Here is a 21,791-nt window from a genome sequence, read left to right on the forward strand (position 1 = left end):
AAAAAAAAAAAAAAAAAAGAGTTAACATTGCAGTTAGGGGTAGGAATGAGAATACAAGTTGAATATATCCAGGCCAAGTATACCAGAGGGTATGGCCTGAGAAATTAGCTAAACCATCTTCTTTCATAGCTTGAAAATACTAATCACGGGCTTGGGATATTTCATTTTCATAGATGGCCTGAAAATGCCCCAGTCTTGAGGCTTCATCTATGTCACTTTCCAGCTAAACCTCTGGGTGATAATGTCGTTGCTGCTTGGCAAAGTTAAAAAGTACCCTATTTCCTGAAAAGCACAGGATCTTGAGCAGATTCTTCTGCTCTCATCACTTCAAATTACTTTTTAAGGCTCCAGTAGAATTCATCCTAATTTTGAAACTCAAATGATGAGATCATAAATAAATGGTGACCTCCCAGAAAACATTGAGAAACTATGACCCTGGAAACTCTACTTCCTTCCTTCTAGCATGATCATGTCCCTGACAGAGAAGTGATCTGTCTCAGTTCACTTTAAAAATATGAATATTTTTCCTTCCCAGTGGTCATGGATAGCATAAATTGCCATTAGCCATGACAAAGACAGATAACCTGCCCTACAGGAGAGAGATAGCAGAAAGGCTGAATTCGTTGCCATTTTCCTATAGCTTGAAGATCTCCAGCTGTCTCTAGTGCATCTCAAAATTTCAGCCCTCTAGAAAGCTTGTTTTGAATAAAAGTGAAGCAAAATATACTTTTTCTCTTAAAAGAGAGTCTGGTCGCCATCATCTCTAAGTAGGAGGATGGTGCCTGGCTCTGAGGCTCAAGCAGGGTCAACAGAACCAGGATATGAATATGTCATCTTCCTCCCTTCCTCCCTGGTCCTGGTCCTGCATCCTCAGCCTATGATTTGGGGTGGGAACTCCTGGCCCTGAGGCATCTTCTGCCATGTATATAAAACCAAGAACTGGGCCGGGCGCGGTGGCTCAAGCCTGTAATCCCAGCACCTTGGGAGGCCGAGACGGGCGGATCACGAGGTCAGGAGATCAAGACCATCCTGGCTAACACGGTGAAACCCCGTCTCTACTAAAAAATACAAAAAACTAGCCGGGCGAGGTGGCGGGCGCCTGTAGTCCCAGCTACTCGGGAGGCTGAGGCAGGAGAATGGCGTAAACCCGGGAGGCGGAGCTTGCAGTGAGCTGAGATCCGGCCACTGCACTCCAGCCTGGGCGACAGAGCGAGACTCCGTCTCAAAAAAAAAAAAAAAAAAAAACAAGAACTGGTGTTTTGAAGATGAGAGCTGTGGCAAGCTAGACATACAGGACAAACATTATTTCAAGGCCATGTCCCTGACTCCCGGAAGTGTGGAGAAGTCCAGGTAACATGGAGCACAAAGAAACGTAACCCCTAGTCCCAAACTAGGTCAAGTCAACATCATCTTCACCAGGTGGACTGAGGAACCTTTGGAGGCTAACAATTTTCTTTCTGTTCCTGGCTGCAAATGCGACATATTTGTTTGTTGTCTGCCTGGCCCTTGAAAGAGCTGCCATTTCCATTTTGTGCTTCCTGAGGGAACTTTATGGACAGGGACCTGGTGTTGGTTGATGACTCTGGCTCTCCTTTCCTGAATCATGTCATCTCCTCCTGAGCCGTGAAATCCCCAGAATGGCCAGGTTAGAGATCATATAACAACACAGCACTGGGCCAAGAGGAGGCCCAGGTTTGAATCTCACTTTCACTTTTCTCTGGAACTGTCAGTGAATCCCACAACTCCTCCGTCTTAGTGCTCCTTATTTGTAAAATAAGGCACCACCTCATCTGTCTTATCCTCTCATGAGGATAAAATGATATCATGTGAGTGACAATGCTTCCCACTCTCTATCTTCACATTCAGGACGCTTACATGAAAATAACTACAAAATATGCAAAAAAATAAGGAGGCAAAAAGGAAAAAAAAGAAAGAGAGAGAGGAGGAGATACAAAATTGTTAAGTCTTTTTTTTGAGACAGAGTCTCGCTCTGTCGCCCAGGTTGGAGTGCAGTGGTGTGATCTTGGCTCACTGTAAGCTCCACCTCCCAGGTTCACGCCATTCTCCTGCCTCAGCCTCCCAAGTAGCTGGGACTACAGGCGCCTGCCATCATGCCCGGATAGTTTTTTGTATTTTTAGTACAGACGGGGTTTCATGGTGTTAGCCAGGATGGTCTCGATATCCTGACCTTGTGATCCGCCTGCCTCAGCCTCCCAAAGTGCTGGCATTACAGGCATGAGCCACCACACCTGGCCCAAAGTTAAGTCTTTATTGGGCATGAAGCCCTGGAATAAGTGCTTTATAGTATATTCATTATTTCCTTTAATCCCTTAATCCAGCAACACTTTCAGGTAGCTATTTTTATTAACCTCATTTTAAAGACGAGGTAACTAAGGCAGGCACTCATTTACTCAAAATCCCATAGCCAATGGGACAGTGGGGATTTGAATCCAGGTTGAACCCTAAAATCTGGGTCCTTCAGTGTACCATGACAGTGGGCCAGATACTGGATCCCTACCTGACCAAGATGCCAGCTGAGGGACTGTGCACCATCCAGGTCACAAAACCACAGGGAGACCCTCAGAGTTCATCTGCACCACTGCACCCATTTTACAGATGAGCAATCTGAGCCCTAGAAGACGAACTAGACTTGCCCAAGGATTCAGAGTAGCCAACTGTTGCAGTGGGGCTAAAACACAAATGCTCAGTATGGTAGATGCTGACTCAGTGTTCACTAAATACACTGACTTGTGTTTTGGAGCACTCATTTGAGCTGCTGTATTAGTTTTCCAGGGCTGAAATACAAAATATCATTGATCAGGTGGCTTAAATAATAGACCTTTCTTTTCTTATAATTCTGGAGGATGGAAGTACAAGGTCAAGGTGCCTGCAGGGCTGGTTTCTCCTGAGACCTCTCTCCTTGACTTGTACAGGGCAACTCTCTCGCTGCCTCTTTACATGGTCATCTCTCTGCGCATGGGCACCCCTGATGTCTCTTTGCATGTCCTAATCTCCTCTTCTTATAAGGGCAACAACCAGATGGATTAAGGCCCACCTTAACAGTCTTGTTTTAACTCAATTACCTCTTTAAAGGCCAGCTGCTTCCAAATGCAGTCACAATCTGAGGTGAGGGCATCAACATATGAGTTTGGCGGGGGACACAGGTCAGTGCACAATGTCCGCATTTCCCAGGCTCTTTTGCAGTTATGAATGTTCGTTCACATGCCTGAGTTTTGGCCAATGGGCTAGAAGTGATGTGTGCCACCCAAAAACCCAGACTGTGAATCTTCCTGCTCAATCCTCCATGTTCTCATGCTTGCTCCATCCATGGGCTGAACTCAGGAAGGACTCAAGGCCCAAGAAAAATGCAGAGCCACTGCATGGAAGAAGCTTAGGTCCCTGGATATTCCTCCCTCTCCATCAAGGAGTTATCAGTGAATGGAGACTGACTAAACCACCAGGATCTGGGACTGTTTGTTACAGCAGTTAGTTTCCCCTGACTAATACATGTAGCTCCTCAACCAATATTCTTTCCATAACACATCAAGGGTCAATGAATTTCACCTAGGAGGAAAAAAAAAAATGACAGGCTGACACCAGCTCCAAAGTCAGTGAACAATTCAGGTGGGCTGCAGACATGACAGGAAAATCTACTTCCCTTCTTGGGGTTCCAGGCATTTTAGTGAGCATAGTCTCCCAGAACCGCCTCTGACTTACAGTCTCCCATGGGTCTCTGGTTCCTCCTCCCTATTTAGGGTAATAACTGGGAGGGGGATGGAAGCTGTAGATGATAATGGTCCCTTTCTTATTTAAACAGGCCATTTTTCTTCCCAATAAATGCATTTTTTTGTCAGCTCAAATATCCTCCTTTGATAGAAACCTGAAAATAATTAGCCTTAATAGCTCTGCTGCGAATAATGCTGCATAAGAAGGAGGTAGATGTTAATAGGAACCTTCCACTCCAAAGCTAAGTCACCCTCTCGGCCTCCCAGCCCCCAAAAAACAAATGTAACAAGAAAAAGATTATAGGTTTAGTGCTACTTGGGAAGAAAAGTATATTTGGAATAAATGCATGAAATCCTTTAAAAACAGCACATGCTGAAAACTTCATATTTAGTTTGATTTGCTTTCCAAATCACACAGACTGCACAGTTGCATACAATCTTTAAACAAGTATAACCCCTGAGAAGTGTGGATAGATTTAAGAGAAATAAAAGCAAGATCAGCCAGCTTGTAATCTTCTTTTCTCTTTTTTTCCTCCCCAAAGCTGCATTAAATTGGCTGTTGAGAACAATCACATATTTGTGCTTTTATAGGTAGAATGATCAGTATTATGCAAAGATTTGGCTAACAGTCTAAAGGCACATTCACACTGATCAGGACGGCGTGCCGCTAATAATTTTCGGGATGCTCTAGGGAACCTGTAATTCCCTAGGACTACAACTTAGCAGGTCAATACATGCTTTGTACAGAATCTAAGCCTTGTTTCTAGAACCATACCCACCAATGAGACTCTAGGAAACTCATTTCCAAAAAAGGTCTTGGAAATGTTAAGTGTTCCTTTTGCGCTACATTCCCTCTAGCCTGGGAAGGTGCAATGACTTAGCCAGGATAGGCTGCCAACTTGAAAAATGGCACCCTGGAATCCTCAGGCAGAGCCTAAAACCGCTTGTGTGCCCACACCTTGTGACCCAATAAGCCCAGCCACGAAAAATTATCCCAAGGAGGTAATTTAAAGGAAACACACACACACACACACACAACTAGCAGTATTTTATACATAAGGTTAAAATCCAGGAACGGTGGGAAAATGGTTTGGTAACTGATAGTACTTAGATCAACTTGATAGAGAATTATACAGTCCATAGAAAGAATATTTTGAGGAATACAAAATAAGCAATAAAAATTTTAAGTAAAAAGTAAAACATTAAACATATCAAGAACACATTTAAAAAAGGATTTCTAAATACATTTAGAAAAGGTTACGTTTTGGAAGGGAACATACATATTCCCTGTATGTGTCATAGAGTCACATAGAGGGAATAGAGCTGAATGATTTTCTTTGTTAATTTCTCTTAATGAAACCATAACATTGTTAAAAAATATAAAACCAAACCAAAACAAAATGAAGTGGTTCCTTGGTCTTTTCATCTTTGATTACCACACATATATCTATGCCCTGAGATTCGAAATCTAGGCTCAAATATAATGTACAACTTCCCTTTTAGGGAATTCCGGAATTCCCTGCCAAGGAGCTTTGTGGAGGGTGGTAAGATTTGGTTGCATGGAAAAATACAATCAGACCACTGCCAGACTGGCTGTTTCATCTGCGATGCTGGAAACGCCAGCTGTTCCTATGCATCTGGAAACATGGAGACTGGAAGGCCTACTTCAAGACTACTCCACAGAAAGGTCTGCGGATGTATTCACACACGGCAGCAGCAGAAGTACTCAAAGACCTTAGGCTGTGATAAAGAGCAGCTTACAAAGATAAGCCACATTCACTATGAATGAGTGTTGCACACTTCCCTTTCATCTCTGGGGACAGCAAAGTGGCAGTGGCCACCAGGACACTCCCATTCCCCCTGAACCAAATATGTCCTTCCGTCATTCTCCCATGCTTGTGCCTTCAAGAGGTGAGAGAGACAGGGAGCTCCATATTCATTTTTCATGATGTTTACACTGATCTCTGGCTAAGTGGTTAAACTTTTCTTGGGGCCAATCTAGAGTCATCATAAAACATCACCGCTAGAAGGACGTGAAGGACTAGCCTAAAATACTTTTTTTATTAAAGGCTATTTTTAAAAAGAATTGTTTCTCTTTACTGAGCACCTACTATGTGCCAAGCACTGGTGTCAGATGTTTCTTATTTATCATCACTGCAGAACTGCCAGCCAGGCATTATTATCTCTGTGACTCAGACTGGAGAAGGTTACACCCCTTTAAGTGGTAGAGAGGGATTACAGCCCAAATCTCTGGACTCCCTGTCCAGGGCCCTCAACACAAACTATCCTGCCTCTTCGACACACTCAGGGGGACTCAGCTTGAACTGCTCTTGTGCAGGGGCTATAATTAGTTGTCTGGTCCCAGTTGCTTGCAGGGTAAACAACGTCTGATAAACCCACAATGCTGTAAGTATTTATTACATTGCAACCCAGCTGCCAACTGTCTAACCATTTTAATAAAAAGCTATTTTCTAAGGTTTATGTTTTATTGCGTGTATGACTCCCTTATTGGTTAGCATTTGGAGTTGTGGAAAAGGTTATGAATTTAGAAACTGGCTGCATTCATATCATATTTAAAACTTAATGCTATTTTATTAAAGACATATGGGCCTCCAAAGTACACATATTAAATGTCATGTAAGAAAAGTAGCAGTTTAAATCATGGTCAAATTCATTTTTGACGTGACTCCTGAGGCTTCCCAAGATCTGAACTATTTCTTTGTAAATCTGGCAGTTTAACCACACTCATAAATCACTTTCAAAGCATATTATTTCTTAATTTTACTGCATTAGAGAACGTTTGGCCTACACAGTGAACTGTTTGTAGCAGTTATGTGAACAAAGTTGCACATTTAGTCATATAATGTGCAAAGGAAGAGGGGAGGGAAAGCAAAGAAGGAAAAGCTTTTCATTCTTTATTCTGTTTACTCGCCCTGTTCATTTTTACCTAAGCAAACACAATTCATATTTTCAGCTTAGGCCTCTGGGGTATAAAAGTGTAGAGGCTGCAAGTCGGTATTGAGGCTTTTCTGAACACAAAGAAGAAAAAAAATAATTTGTAATCTAATCTTCTCCCAAATATCCTATGACTAAAAATTAGAATGAGTACAGAAATTAGAACCTCTCTTTCTAGGTTTTTTTTTTTTTTTTTTTTAGCATTAAACTGAACAGGTTCTTTTTTCAGTTTCATAATACAGCACTTGGCTGTTTTCTAATTGTCTAAAGTGCCAATATCTCAACCTTGGGTTTCAAAACCCTTCTGATGATGGGATAATATTCTTTGGACATGTGTAACAAGCTCCCAAATTTCACTCTCCATTTTTTTTTCATTTCGCTCGGGGGGCAGGGGGCCTGATTCCAATGACAAATTCTAGGATCTAAACATCAGCCTTGATTTCCAGATTCACCAAGGGAATTAGAGGAGGATTAAGAGAGTTGAGTGCGAGGTCACTCAAATGAAAGAGCTTAAGGGCTCACTTCTGCACCAGGCATCCTTTCCCATATTGGTCCCGTGTGGAGACCTCTCTGCTCCACAGCTGTCCAGAGGGCAGCTGCACCTTCATGCTCCTGGCTCCATCAGTGGCAAGGAGCCTCCTGTCCCCCACGCCATGCTTACTCCTCCCGTGCCTCCACCTGCCCTACTGCTTCCCTCTACCATTCTCACAAGAACAAAAGGGTCTCGTGCGGTGGCTGAGGAGATGCCCAAGCTCAGGAGCCTGGACCTCCCCAGGATGAACATGAGGCCTTCTTTCCCCTCTCACATTCTTTTCTTTCAGGTGTTTTACTCTCACTAGGAAGTAGATGTCTCATAAGAGCAGTAGAAGTATTTCATTGAAGAATAAATTCCAGAAAACTCAGTTAAGCCACCAGAACTAGACGGGCAATGCCCTCTGCTATGGACTGAATGTGTACCCCCAAATTCACATGTCCAAGCTCTAACCAGCAATGGGACTGTACCTGGAGACAAAATCTTTAGGCGGTAATTAAGGTTGAAGGAGACCCTAATCCAACAGAACTGTGGTTTCATCAAAAGAGAGAGAGATGTCCTTCTCTTTCTTTACTTTCTCCACCATGAGTGGAGGGTGCAGTGAGAAGGTGGCCATCTACAAGCCAGGAAGACAGTCCACACCTGAACCCAACCATGCTGGCACCCTGACTGTGAACTTCTAGACTCCAGCACTGCAAGAAAATGAATTTCTGTTGTTTAAGCCATCTAGTCGATGGCATTTTGTTATGGTATCCCAAGCTGACTAAAGGTCCCCGCCCCTCGCCAATCTCAAGCCAAAATTACCTTCCTTACATTCACCCACACAACTTGCTGACACAGCAGTGCCACAAAGAGTCCTTGTAAGTTGAAATTACATGACTAAGAACACTAGCTGCTCTTGATGCTTTAGACCAGAGCCTGCATTAGCTCCTGCCACAGATTATCTCATTTAATCCCCCAACAGACTTGAAAGGCATTACCTTCCCTGTTTTAATAGAAAAACTAATAACGGAACGTAGAAGTCCAGCCTTTAATCCAAACCTAAACATTACCCTGAAACTTGGAGTGGGCCCAGTCCCCAAATGGAGCAGCAAATCCAACAACAGCTCATGAACAAATTAAGAATCGCAGGTTTTCCATGGAACTTAACAGCTACAATAAATTCAGATTTTAAACCTTCCCACAAAATCAGCTGGAGGCAACTCCTTAAATTCTGTTGAGAACAAAGTAAAGGCTGGGGAGTGGGAGAGGAGTGAATAAAAATGGGTCCAATAAAATATGGGACAAGTCACCGAGCCAGATAGCCTCTGTGACAATTCAAAATGCTCAACAACAACAAAAAAAGAAGAGATGACTCACTTCTAAATTTCACTCAAAAGGTAAAAGCTTCATAAAGTAGAAACCCCACTAAAAATCCCCCACTTTAAAAAAGAAAAAAAAAAAAAAAGACAGCTTTCGAGCCTAGACAGAGAGTACTAGTTCACTGTTAAAAGAAATAATGAGTTCTAATTCAGGTAATGTAGCTCAAAATTTACTGCCACATTTTAAAATGCACATGAAAAATAAAATTATCCTAACATGTCCTTGGTGAAAAGGCTGCACGTAATTGCTATCACTGACAATGGCATTGAACTTAGCTAAATTAACATCAAAGGAAGTCCCAATTACAGAGCATCTGTGCATTATTGATGGTGCCCTGTCTGTTCATCTAAGACACTCTACTGTAAGGAGCAGAAAAGCAAATAGAAGGGCTAATTGTAGCACTAGCCTTCAGCAACCCCAAGGGCAGGCCTTCCCTATCATGCTTGTGAAATGCGACTTCTGCTGGTCAGAGTGACAAAAAAAAGATGCATTTGGAATCTTGAGTGTGTACACGGGCCACAGAAGGAAGCTATGGTGACCACAGGTGGGCAAAACAACTTCTAGGCAAAAACACACCTCCCAGAGGGTTGTAACAAACTCTCAAGCCAGATCCAACAGCTGTCTGGGAACTCAGATGTTCTGGCGTTTGTTGGTGAGGAGAAACAGGCTCTTTGGGGAAACAGGAAAGAATGATGCTCTCTCTGCTTCTCAAAGGACCGTTTGGGGTAAAGGGCAGAGATAATTTCTTTTGAAATGAGAAGCCCCTCTCTTGTGAGCATCTGGCCCCTCACTGAGTCTGCAGGGTGGCGGAAGGGAGTGCCATTACTTGTGTGCTACTGCATGCTGGTACTTGCCTGGGCATACCTGTTTAACACTCCTCTAAAGGGTACCCTGAAAAGTATGTATCAGCCACATTCAGACAAACATCACATTTTTCTTCCAAACTTTGTGAAGCCTTTTAACTCTGTTCAGGTTGGACACCCTAAGGCAGGGGTCTCCAACCCCAATCCCCAGGCTACAGACATGTATTGGTCTGTGATCTGTTAGGAACCAGGCCACACAGTAGGAGGGTGAGCGGCCAGTGAGCGAGCTTTACTGCCTGGGCTCTGCCTCCTGTCAGATGAGTGGTGGCATTAGATTCTCATAGGAGCTCCAACACTATTGTGAACTGTGCATATGAGGGATCTAGGTTGTAGGCTCTTTATGAGAATCTAACGCCTGATGATCTGAGGTGGAGCAGTTTCATCCAGAAATAATTCTCCCTCTCCACCCCTAGTCTGTGAAATAATTGTCTTCCACAAAACTAATCCTGGTGCCAAAAAGGTTGGGGACTGCTGCCCTAAGGTTATCTTATTACTTTATCCTGTCCACAACTTTGCTTTTGGGAACAACAAAAAGATCAGGTAAATGTTAAGTATCAGAAACATTCCTTTCATCACTGAGTTTACGTGAGTTTTCTTTTATATTTTCTTCTTACAATTTGCTCTTCTTGTCTGCTATTACCTATAGTAGCAGGCAGTTTGGAAATAGCCAGAACTCCAGAGTAGAAAATGGGACCACGCCATCCTTGTTTTCTCCTTCTTCCTTAGCCATGGAATTGCAAATACTTGCACATGTCACCGAAGGCAGCTTCAGAACAATCTTCGTGATGTTTCTCTAGCGGCCTGGCATCTGTGTGGTTGGCCTCTGCCTGCCCCCATCTTGCAGGTTTCCCTGCCTTCAAGGATACATAATGGCCTGAGGGTTCAGTCCCTAGAATCCTAAAGTCTGATGTTTCCATGGGCAAAGAAGGGACTTTCTGAGAAAGACAGAGCTCTATTAAGCTGCGGAGTTCAGGAAAGACAGCAAGGCCCCAGTTCAGTGGAAGGGAAGGGATGCCAAGGCTATCATGATCCTCCTTTCACTCACATATCTGTCACTGGCCTTTTTTCCCTGTTCCTAGACAAGTTGCCCCTGTATTTCCAACTCATTCTTCTTCATCACTAGGCTAGAATCACCAAGTTCAAAGAAAAGAATTGGGAGGGGTGGGTTGGAGGATGGAGAAAAGTACATGAAGGATTTGTCAAGCTCACCCATGCACCCACAGCTGAAGAACAGCAGCCAGCCCTGCCCTGTAGCTGTGCATAGAACCTCAGGCAATGTTGGTTTTAAATGTGGATAACTTTAAATCAGAATCCTAGCTTTACTCTCTAGAACCTGGTTTCTTAAGAAAGCATCTTTATTGTCCTCTCCTTTTCCTTCTTCTCTTTCCTTTCAAACTTAATTTTTAAAAATAATGATAGGCCAGGCACAGCGGCTCACGCCTGTAATCCCAGCACTTTGGGAGTCTGAGATGGGTGGATCATGAGGTCAGGAGATGGAGACCATCCAGGCTAACACGGTGAAACCACGTCTCTACTAAAAATACAAAAACAAATTAGCCAGGTGTGGTGGTGGGCGCCTGTAGTCCCAGCAACTCGGGAGGCTGAGGCGGGAGAATGGTCACTGCACTCCAGCCTGGGTGACAGAGTGAGACCCCATCTCAAAAAAAAGAAAAAGATAAAAAGAATCTACAGTGCAAAAACAAAATGCCAAAAATCCTTTTCCAAAGTGGATCAAGAAAATGTCAAGCTGGTAATGTGCAGATTACAGACATAACCAGCTACTAAGGCTCCATCTCAATCATTGCCAGTGATCATGCGAATGAGAACTTTTTATGGCCCAGTTAAGAAGCCTTAAATTTACTCCTTAAAATGAGACAATGAATACCATAAGGGACAGGGGCTTTGAGGTAAGAACATGTCAGAGAACATTTTGGAAATGTTGTGAACTCCTTATAAGGGGGAGTCACTAGTGGGTCTCTGACAGCCATCAGTTGTCTCCTTGTCCCAGCATCAGAGTTACTCACTCTTACATGGATCCATCTCTGCCATCCCAGAGCTTCTTTAGACACAGCTCTCTAACCCCTGTAGCTGCCTGACCACTGGCCTGGGTGCTGGGAACACTGTGGCAGCCTCAAACCAGTGCCTGCTATTGCACAGATTTCTAAATCACCAAAGCACCTGCTCTGCACAGAGCTCTAAGGCTCCCTCTCCCAGATGCCCAGGGATGCAAACACAAGCCTGCCTAGACTTTTTTTCCACTTCAAACTCTGCCAAGGTTCCTCCTTACCCTCAGGGGAAATTGCAAACCTGACCTAACTCAGAGATCCCTCCACAGCCTGGCTCCTGCAGTTCTTTGCCTAGCCCATGCATTTCGCCAAAATAGGTTGTGGGGAGTCATCACAGGGTCAAAATCAGAAATTACAAGGTTGTCTCTGGCTACTTTCTATCTCCTGATCTTCCTGCTCTTTTACCCCTGCTTTCCATCACAAATGAAATGTAAGGGATACAGTGGGAAGAGCACAAGCTTTGAATTTGACTTTTTTCCCTGAAGTAATTTAAGGCATACATGGGAAAGAACATGAGCTTTGGAGCCTAGGAAGACCTGGGGGGAAAAAAAAGGACCTGGTTCCACCTTGCTCTGTAATTTTAGGTAATGGATATAATTTCTCTGATCGTCAGTTTCCTCATTTGTAGATTCAAGGTTAGGGAAAAAAATAGAGACAAAATTGTTAAGCAGCTGGTACAATAGCTAGTAGACAGTGACTACTTATTGCATGTTCTTCTAACTCACACATCAGGGAAGTTTCTGTGCATCTAATAATGTACCACTAGGCAGCCAGTCGACCTGTAGACTGGCCTTGCTATCCTAATTAGTTAAGTACAGAAACCCTACAGTAGTTGGTGCTGTGGCACCAACGACTGCCACTAACCTCACAAAACTCCAAGTTGTGTCCCAGTTAAGACCTTGGTTCAATGGCCAGAGATGCAGCAGAGGTAGGGTGCGTGGATGGGATGGCCTGCCTAGGTATTAGTCAGGTTTCTGCAGCACACTACTGCTCAAAATCTTAGTGGCTTATTACAAGCATTTCTTTCTCATGCAGAGGTCTGTGGTTGGCTGGGATGTTTGCAGGCCTCACGTCAGGTTCAGGTCTGGTCAATGTGTCTCTCATGTTGTTTTCATAGCAAATGGCAGACGTGTGCGAGCAGTGAGTGAAAATACATGGTGCTGCGTAAGGCCTTGGCCCAGAATTGTCATGCTGTCACTTCCACTCGCATCCCATTGGCCAAGAAGTCACATGGCCAAGGCCAAAGTCAATGGAATGGGGAACTGTATTCCTTCCTTACATGGGGAGCCACGGCAAGGGCAGAGAGAAAGGAACGGTTTTAGACCAACAATGTAATCTACCACACTTCTCCCAGTTGTTGGGTTGCAGAGGCAGGACAAAGTATCCTAGGGTTATTAATCTTATCCCCAACACTTAAAAAGTGCTACTTACGTCCATGATCCTCTTGATACATCTGTCCAAGCATCTTTGGACAGCAGTGAGCATGTGGGAGGCTAGAAAGAGGAAGAGGGTGAAACTGGGCTGTTGGGGTGCGGGGCAAGCCAAAGGCCCCATCAGGGACACAGCAACAGCCCCCAGGCACTGGGCTTCATCGACAGTAGTCTCTACTATGTGCTCAGCACCTGGCAAGGCCCCTAGGACTCCTGGGAATGCCCCTAAGAGGCTGAACCACCTTCCTTCTTTCTATTGTGGATTTTGGTTCTCCAACCATAGGGTTTCACCACCACAAAAGAGACATGGCTTTTCTACAGTGCTCTATTTTTTTATTTCAGAGGGTTGCTACCCAAATGCAAAGCTACAGAGGACGCCTCCAAAGAGTAATACTCCAAAAGCATTTACTTGAGACATAGGATGCCATGATGCTAAAAGTGGAGAAATACAAAATCTTTAAGTGATTCTCCCTCAAATGAACGTGCAAACTGTGAAATCAGGAATAAGATTGAAAAAACAAACAAACTGCAAATGTTTGGCTCCCAGTGTTGTTTTTGAACACATCATCTAAGCATTTCCTTAAAAAAAAAAAAGTTAATTAAAAATTTTCCTCTCTTCAAAATTTACTAAAAAGCAGCTGAAAATAGAATCTGAATGTGTCTCTAGACAAGAAACATCTGCGTGAAAACAGAAAAAAAAAATCATAAAAACAAGAGCACATCCAGGTAGTTGGAAATATCCAGAAAAACAACCAATATTTTAAATTATTTTTTGAATGTTTGTCACTGTAGAGAACTTTCAAAATATATTGGCTGATGGCCTGTTGAACTGAATGTACTTGTGATTTACAATGTTTATTTACAGGCATGTCCTGTCTTTATATAAAATATATATTCTTGAAAATATTGATTATAAAGAACAGTAATTGTAATAAACCTAGAAGTAGTTCCTGATACCCTTTTAAGCATTTGCAATTGGGCTACATAGGAGTAACAGAAGACATCAAAGACATATGCAGTGTAGTTTAGAATATGATAGCACTTAGTAAAGTGCTAGACTAGGCATAAAAACAATTAAGTGCAGCAAAGAAGCAACTAGGTAGTGCTCCTTTAGGTATAGACAAAAAATACAATAGCAGCGAAGACAGGGAAAATTTCATTATAACTACACACACACTTGTGGGTACCCCAACATGTTTCATGAGAAGAGCTACTTACTTCGTAAAAGCCCTAACATGAGCAGGCGGGTTCAGAGAGAAGGAGGACTCCAGTACCACCCCGAGTGATGGGGAGCACACAGCTTCAGATCACACCCTTGCCTCCTCCTGAAATGCTACCCAGGGGAAAAGCCAAGGCATGGTGATTGTGGTAGTGGTAGGTTTTCCCATCATAAGTAATCCTGGGAAAATCCTTTGGAAAAACAAGTATGAAGCCCAGAATCTGTCTTTTCTGCCACTGTACAAGTGGCATTAACACACTGTCTAAAGATAATGGTTTTTTCCCTGCCTTTTCAGGTAACCATGTTGACTGAAGTAATTAGAACGTATACAACTTTTTCATGATAGATCTTCCAACATGCTCTGCTGTTCATGGTTCACTCCTTTGATGAGTATTGACTGAGCCTCTGCTATTGACTAGGTACTAGAGATACAGAAAATAAAACAAAACACAAGGTTCCTGCCCTCATGGAGCTGGCACCCCAGGGGTGAGCAGCTTCCTTATCCCAACGAGAAGCCAGTTTCCTTGTGAATCATTCCCTATCTTCATCCTAGATGGCCTTTTGCATGGAAACCCACAAACACAGACACAGATGGAAGAAACTAAAGGTATCCAGGGGAGTGAGGACCTAACTCCAAGTGTCAAGGGCAGGACTGTGTAGGGTATTCGTGGGAGCAAGTGATTCTCAGACCCAAATAGTTTCCAATTTTCAGTTTAGGGGGAAAGAATAAGAGAGACTTTTGGAAATGTATGTACTCCAAAGTTTATTTCTTCAACACAGGGCATCTCCCTCCCTCTCCTTTCTTCTCTGTATCTCTCACACACACACACACACACACACACGCACACACACGCACACACACACACGCACACACACACATACACAATACCCCACCCTCCCAAGTATCCAAATGTAGGCACACACACAAATATACAAGCTACAACAAAGTACACAAATACATAAACTACACATCATGGCAAAATCAGGTGGAAAAATCAGGAAAGGAAATCGCTCACCACTTAGAAGCTGACTCTGGTGTATGCATACCTTCCAGAACATGCATATGTACACACACACAGAGACTGAAGCGGGTATACACACCTGCATGGGAAACAACATATGTTTGAACACACTGTGCCCACACAAAGAAACAAGTGACATGTTTTCAAGGACACCTCACTACTCACAGACATGGTTATTACCACATCTGGCCTATAAGAGGATGGACATTAATGCAAGCAAAACAGAAGCATCAAAACACTTTCTAATGTTGGCTGTGGTTCTCAGCTGCCCCCACAGTTGCCCTCCCCAGGCTCCTTTAAGGTTCTGAAGATTAAACAGTTGGTAGCCAACTTTATATACGTGCCCGTAAACAAGAGGGCTCAGCTTTAAATAATTATGTCAAAGAAATGACAGCTATGCTCTTTGCCAGAACAGGGATGAATAATTACAAAGTCAGGACATAATTAAGCAATTCTGACTGTTGGATTTTTGAGCTGTCTCTCTGATGTGCAGGGCTGGCATGCCCACCACAAGCGTCCTCCTGGAGAGGCCTCTGCACCCCTTTGATCTATGTTTCCCAGTGCAGTGAGGGGCTTAACATTCTGGTTACTAGAAGGCTCTTTCTCTGGGGGCCTGAACCTTCTGTGTGTCCAGTGTGGTGTTCTCTGTATTAACAAAGGCATGATTCAATGGCCAATATTTGATAAAGTTATATATATATATATATATATTTGAATTTTGGGAAATGACAAAGTCTAGCTGTTGCGGGTCCATCAACTAATAACACACACACACACACACACACACACACACACACACACACACAGGGGAAGTCTGGAAGCATCCATTGTAGCATCAGCGATCACTTCCTAATGAATGACAGCATCTTTCTCTACAACAATCAGAGCTCAGACAGAAGGCAGCTTTGAAACAACAAAAGCTAAAAGGCAGCCACGGAGAAGAAATGTGTCATCATGGGAGAAAGGGAGCAAGGACTTGCACTGAAGCGCCAGCGCCTGCCAGGTACCCAATCAGACCTCTGCAACATCAGGCCTTTATTATCTCCTGCATGGTTCTGCATTTGCGTCAGCTGACAGCACCCAGACTGCCCGTTCCCTACCTCCAAGGCAAGGGCTGTGATTGGAGAGGCACTTTCCATTCTCCCAAATTCTTTATGTCAGGAATAAAATGAAAATAGCTCCCCAAATCACGGCCCCCTTGATCATCCATCAGAGCATTCTGCTGAATAAGCACAACAGGCCTTGGCTGCCCTGGAAAGGACAGAAGCCAGCTTGAGATTCCGATTCCATCAAGAAAAATAGGTTTTCCCTGAATGTGCTCAGCACAGCGGCAGCAACACATGGAAAGGAAATCACTCGTCTCTTAGAAGCTGACTCTGGTGTACACGTACCTCTCAGAACATGCATATGTATATATACACAGAGACGGAAACGGGTATACACACCTGCATGGGAACAAACATATGTCTATACACACTGTGAACAGGTGAGAACCAGCCTTTTTAATGCCAATTTATTAATTCAGCCAGGAGCTCATCTGGCCTCTTTCTTTCTACGAGAAAAGTACCACTGCCTATCTCTGAAAATAACAGACAAAAGGGAACTAACTGCCTGCCATTCAATGTAGGCATCCAGTTCGATATGAAACCAAGAACACAGAAGAATCGTCCTGAGCACTTGAAGAATCGTGGCATAAATTGAACACTTAACCGGAAGCCCAGACCCCCAGGGGTTCTGGTCCCAATTCCATGGAGCCTCAGGAAACTGCACCCTCTCCCAGCTCCCTCACCCATGAAATGAGAGCACAGACTAGGTGATTTCTAAGTCCTCTTTGGTTTGGAAATCGTGTGACTACAGAACAAGAACCAAATCACCGTACTTTGTAAGAGCACTATGTCTCTCTCCTCAAATAATTAACAGGCCTTTTTTTAAACTTTTGTTTTAGTTTTGAGGGTGAACATGCAGGCTGGTTATATAGGTAAACCTGTGTCATGGGGGTTTGTTGTGGAGATTATTTTATACCCAGGTACCAAGCCTAGTACCCAATAGCTTTTTTTCCTGCTCCTCTCCCTCCTTCCAACCTTCACCCTCAAATAGGCCTCCATGTCTCTCGTTCCCTTCTTTGTGTTCATGAGTTCTCATCATTTAGCTCCCACCTGTAAGTGAGAATATGTGGTATTTGTTTTTCTGTTCCTGCATTAGTTTGCTAAGAATAATGGCCTCCAGCTCCATCCATGTCCCCGTAAAAGATATAATCTCATTCTTTTTTATGGCTGCATAGTATTCTATAGTGTATACGTATCACATTTTCTTTATCCGATCTGTCACCGATGGGCATTTAAGTTGATTCCATATCTTTGCTATTGTGAATAGTGCTGCTGTGAATATCCACACGTATGTGTCTTTATGATAGAATGATTTATATTCCTTGGAGTATATGCCCAGTAGTGGGATTGCTAGGTCAAATGGTAGTTCTGTTTCTAGCTCTCTGAGGAATTGCCATACTGCTTTCCACAATGGTTGAACTAATTTACACTCTGAACAGGCTTTTTAAAGCTTAATACAGTTAGTAAGGATATTGGAGTCAATCATATAAACATGAACTAATTCTAGAATTGATTAGAAACTAATTGGGAACTCTGAAGGGCATTTCTGCTGATGTTGCTAATGACTCAGAAATAGCTAATGCTGGATTTTAAGGAGTCAGTCTCAGATGCTTTCAAAAGCAAGGAAGGATTTCGATTCCCCTCACCTCTACTCAACAGAACAGTCCTGCTCTTACCTGTTTTCTTCATTTAGACCTTAGGAGATCCACAGGGTAAATATTTAGCTCACTGCTCCAGGGGTGAGAAAGCAGAGAGAAAAGAGTGTGGACCCAGTTGTCAGACACAAGGTAAACCTCCAGCTGCATAATTACTAGCCAGGTGACCTGGGGCAGCCCAGTTAACTTCTCCAGCCCTGAGTTCCTTCACCCATAAAGCGAGCCAATGACCCCTTCCTTCTACTTTAGAGGATGATGTGAAAACTTGTAAATCTATGCACCAAGAACCTTAGAAGAATGGGGCGGGGGGGCATGCATTGAGTGCCCCATCCAGATATGGAGGATACTACATTTATTACCCCTTCAGATTTTGTGTGACAACATCAAAACCAATGAGCACAGGAGAAATACTGATCTACTCTGCACACAGGTATACACATGTATACAGATGTATACAAGAAGATGAGATATGTAGGGTGGACAGGTTATTTATAATAACCCAGGATATTATAGAGTTCATTTGTTGTACTTTTGCTTGGTTTGGTCATGCTGGCTATCTCTGAACTGTTTTCACCAAAAACAAACAAAAAGAAGGCCAAGAAATAAATTATTTCATTTGGAAAAATTACAAAAGCTAGAACAACTACAGGCAGTCGTGTGCAATATATCAAACCTGTGCCTCGATAGGGAGCACTGTTAACACTTTAATAGCTATGAAATGAATCACTCAATTAATTTCCCACATGCTGAAAGAGGTAACAATACATTTATCTGCCAGTAATATACACTCCATATCATACATTTCCACAACTGCTAGCAATTTTATTCAGCATAATGGAAAATAAGTTGCACCTCATGGATTCAGGGAAAGAAAGTGGCCTGAGGTCTGCTGCCAGCAGAGCAACTTGATGGAAGATGTTTCATTGTTCTGTTTTGTTTTTGTTTTTTCTTTCCCCACTTTAATCACTTCCAATGCATGTGCAGAGTGCTGTAAGTCAATAGCTGAGGATAAACTAGACTTCTAGGATATCAGTGCCAGCGTTTTCAGCACACAAGCTGCAATCTCATGGGAGGTCACACACAGCTCCACAGAGCTTCAAGGCAGGTTCTCCAAGGAGGTCATCAGGGGTCATTGAGTCCATTCCCCAGCCTCTGGCTTCACTGAAGGACTCCCAACTCCTCCCAAAGAGACAGTCATTCATGTCGTTAAAAACTCTCCTTGTGTCTGAATCCAAGACCCCAAGCCAAATCTCCACTGCCTCATCAGAGCTGCCATTAGGATGACACCAAATTCACTTACAGACTCAGCTGGTAAAGGAGAGGTCAGTAAACACCATTCTAATCAGCTCTGGAGAGATACACGTGGGGGGCACATGCCAGCCTAGGGACACATTGTCAGAAAACATCGCCTTCCACACTAACGATATCTCAGAGAGCTGTGGAGCCCTTGCCTGTGATGGAAGAAAATCACTCTTCCCCAGCTTCCCTTTGGGAGCAAACAAGAAAGGCCCCGTCTGAAGTACTGGAAGAATCCCACCTACCCCAGAAGCCCACTCATGCCCAGTGCTTTCCTTTTTCTCCTTTCTCAGCTGCAAACCTGCAGAGGCCCCACTTAGTGAATATCTTCAAGAAGGAGACCTGCAGTCCCCTACAGAACTTCACCAGTGGGCTATGCATAGTGCTGCTTTATTGGTAAAACAGGAAGATCCAATTTACACCTAATCCTATTTCAAGTTTGGCTAACAATGTATCCATGGAGGGATTCTTCATGTGAGATCCCAACTGCATTCTAAACACTCGGAGGACATTCTCCATGCCCTGGGGTATAAGCACTGCCATGAGATGTAAATCCCTTGTGAAGAACAGCGAGTAGGCAGCTCACCTTGGGCTTCACCACCTTCATGAAGGCTCCTCTGACCAACGCCTCCTCTCGTTCTTGTCTGGTTACTTTCTGGGCATCCAGAAATTTCAAGTTGGGCAGCTTGTACAGAACAAAGCATCTGGAAGACAAGAGTCAGAGACAACTCAGGAAGGTTTGTGTGGCAGCCTCAGAGATCCGGACAGCTTGTCTGATCTTTAAGAATCCACACCCTCCGGTCTTCCAGAACTTAGACTTTGGCTGCTCCTCCTCTCTTCTTTCACAAAGAATAAACAGTTGCTCCTTGGAGAAGTCAGAATGGTTCTATCTTACACAGATGCACAACTAAACATTAGAAGCACACACTAATGGTACACTAGGCTCAAAGGTAAACACACACACACGTGGGTTATCCAGTAGCACCCTATCAACATATTCCCTTCCTTTCAGTCTGGAAAACAGGCTCAGCTTCTTGGCTACATAGAAGTTCTCAGTAAAATAAACCTATAAATTAATTGTACCCTTTACGTCACTGCCATTCCTATGGGTCATCTGTATCATAGAATGTAATGACCTGGATGACTGTGGGTTACAAGTAAGGAACACACGTAGCTGAGAAATGCTTCCTTGAGAAATCAGGCAGGGGTCTTAATAACTTTTTTGCATCATCCATCGATAATACATGTGGTTATTTCCATACTCTATCCTATGAAGATTATCAAGTAGAAATAGGGGAGTTAATTTTTAGGAGATACTAATGGCCCAACAAATGCTAGGTGCTCTCCATTTCCCTGGAAAAAATCTTTGGCATACATACGGACTCCAGAAATAAGCCAATGACTGCTAGTGTAATTAACTATCCTCAAATAGGTATATATGGAGTTGACAAGAATAACCACTTGGCCAGGGTATAGTTATATAAATGCACAAATAAATGTATAACAGGTATGGATATGTGTCTATACTTCTCCCACATCAGGGACAGTCACTAACCAAGATGCTTTCCATCAGGTTCCATAGTCCATCAATCAAACAAGTGAATTGTTTCCACCCCACTCTGCTTATCAAGAGGTGAGCACCCAGTGTTAAGAGCAATAGGTTATCTCCAAGGGAATCTGTCATTTCCTTCCTACACCCAGCCTCCTCAGCATATACTCATCTTTCAAGCCTCATCTCCTATGAAGGTTTTTTTCATCTCCAATGAAGGGTATACCTCCACCCTACATTGCTTTCTTCCTTCTCAGGACTCCTAGAATATGCTATCAGCACCTTACAGGCTAACATTTTGTTGTTTTCTAATTATTTTCTTGGTGTTCATTAATGTCCTTACCCAAACTATAAGCTTCTTGAAGACAGGGACAAATTTCTTTGCTCACTCTCACCACATCTTGAAAACTGGCATTAGAATGGAGTCAATAACATACTAGTTTATTTCAGTTGCACAGCTATTTCTTGATCACCTACTATGCCGGGCCTTAGGGATACAGATGTGATTACAACATGCTTCCTGCTCTCAAAGGTGTTCTCAGTGTAACAGAAATTATATACTCACATGAAGAAATTAGGAATCGGCATAGCTAAGTGCCAAGACTGAGGTTATGCATAGAGTGGTTATGGGAGCACAGAGAAAGGGGTCTACTGACTGAAAACTCAATGGAAAAGGAGAAATAGGAAATCTCAAATGGGCATCAAGGAACCACACCTTAAAGCAACCTCAAGCACCTAGCTTTTCCTCAATGAGGATATTACTTGGAACAGCGTGACTCACCTTCACTGGAGCCTTGGGATTCCAAGGCCACCTTCCACATTCATAAGGTGGTCTCTTTATTGGTGGCAGTAGCAGCCCATCTGGAGCAATTGCCGCAAATACACCAGCTGCAGTAGGGGCCGTTTGCTCTGCGGAGCTGGCAGGAGCCAGAAACAGGCGGGTAACCCAAGCTCTCTTGAGTTGATGGGGCAGGAGCCCCTGCTCCCATGTGCAACTGCAGCTGCCCACTC

The 21,791-nt window shown here is 43.4% G+C and overlaps 1 protein-coding gene across 2 annotated transcripts in view; it reads right to left on the minus strand.

Annotated features, from left to right (window-relative positions):
• LOC105548783 (chromosome unknown open reading frame, human C10orf11) overlaps positions 1-21,791 on the minus strand; it is a 1,000,756-nt gene that overhangs the window by 480,188 nt on the left and 498,777 nt on the right. For both annotated transcript variants that reach the window (XM_011992983.1, XM_011992972.1), the window contains exon 4: positions 19,818-19,935. In XM_011992983.1, the coding sequence (XP_011848373.1) occupies positions 19,818-19,935 (118 nt within the window). The remainder of the gene's footprint in view (positions 1-19,817; positions 19,936-21,791) is intronic.

The sequence above is a fragment of the Mandrillus leucophaeus genome, unplaced genomic scaffold (genome assembly GCF_000951045.1).
Source record: "Mandrillus leucophaeus isolate KB7577 unplaced genomic scaffold, Mleu.le_1.0 Scaffold111, whole genome shotgun sequence".
NCBI classification, from domain to species: domain Eukaryota; kingdom Metazoa; phylum Chordata; class Mammalia; order Primates; family Cercopithecidae; genus Mandrillus; species Mandrillus leucophaeus.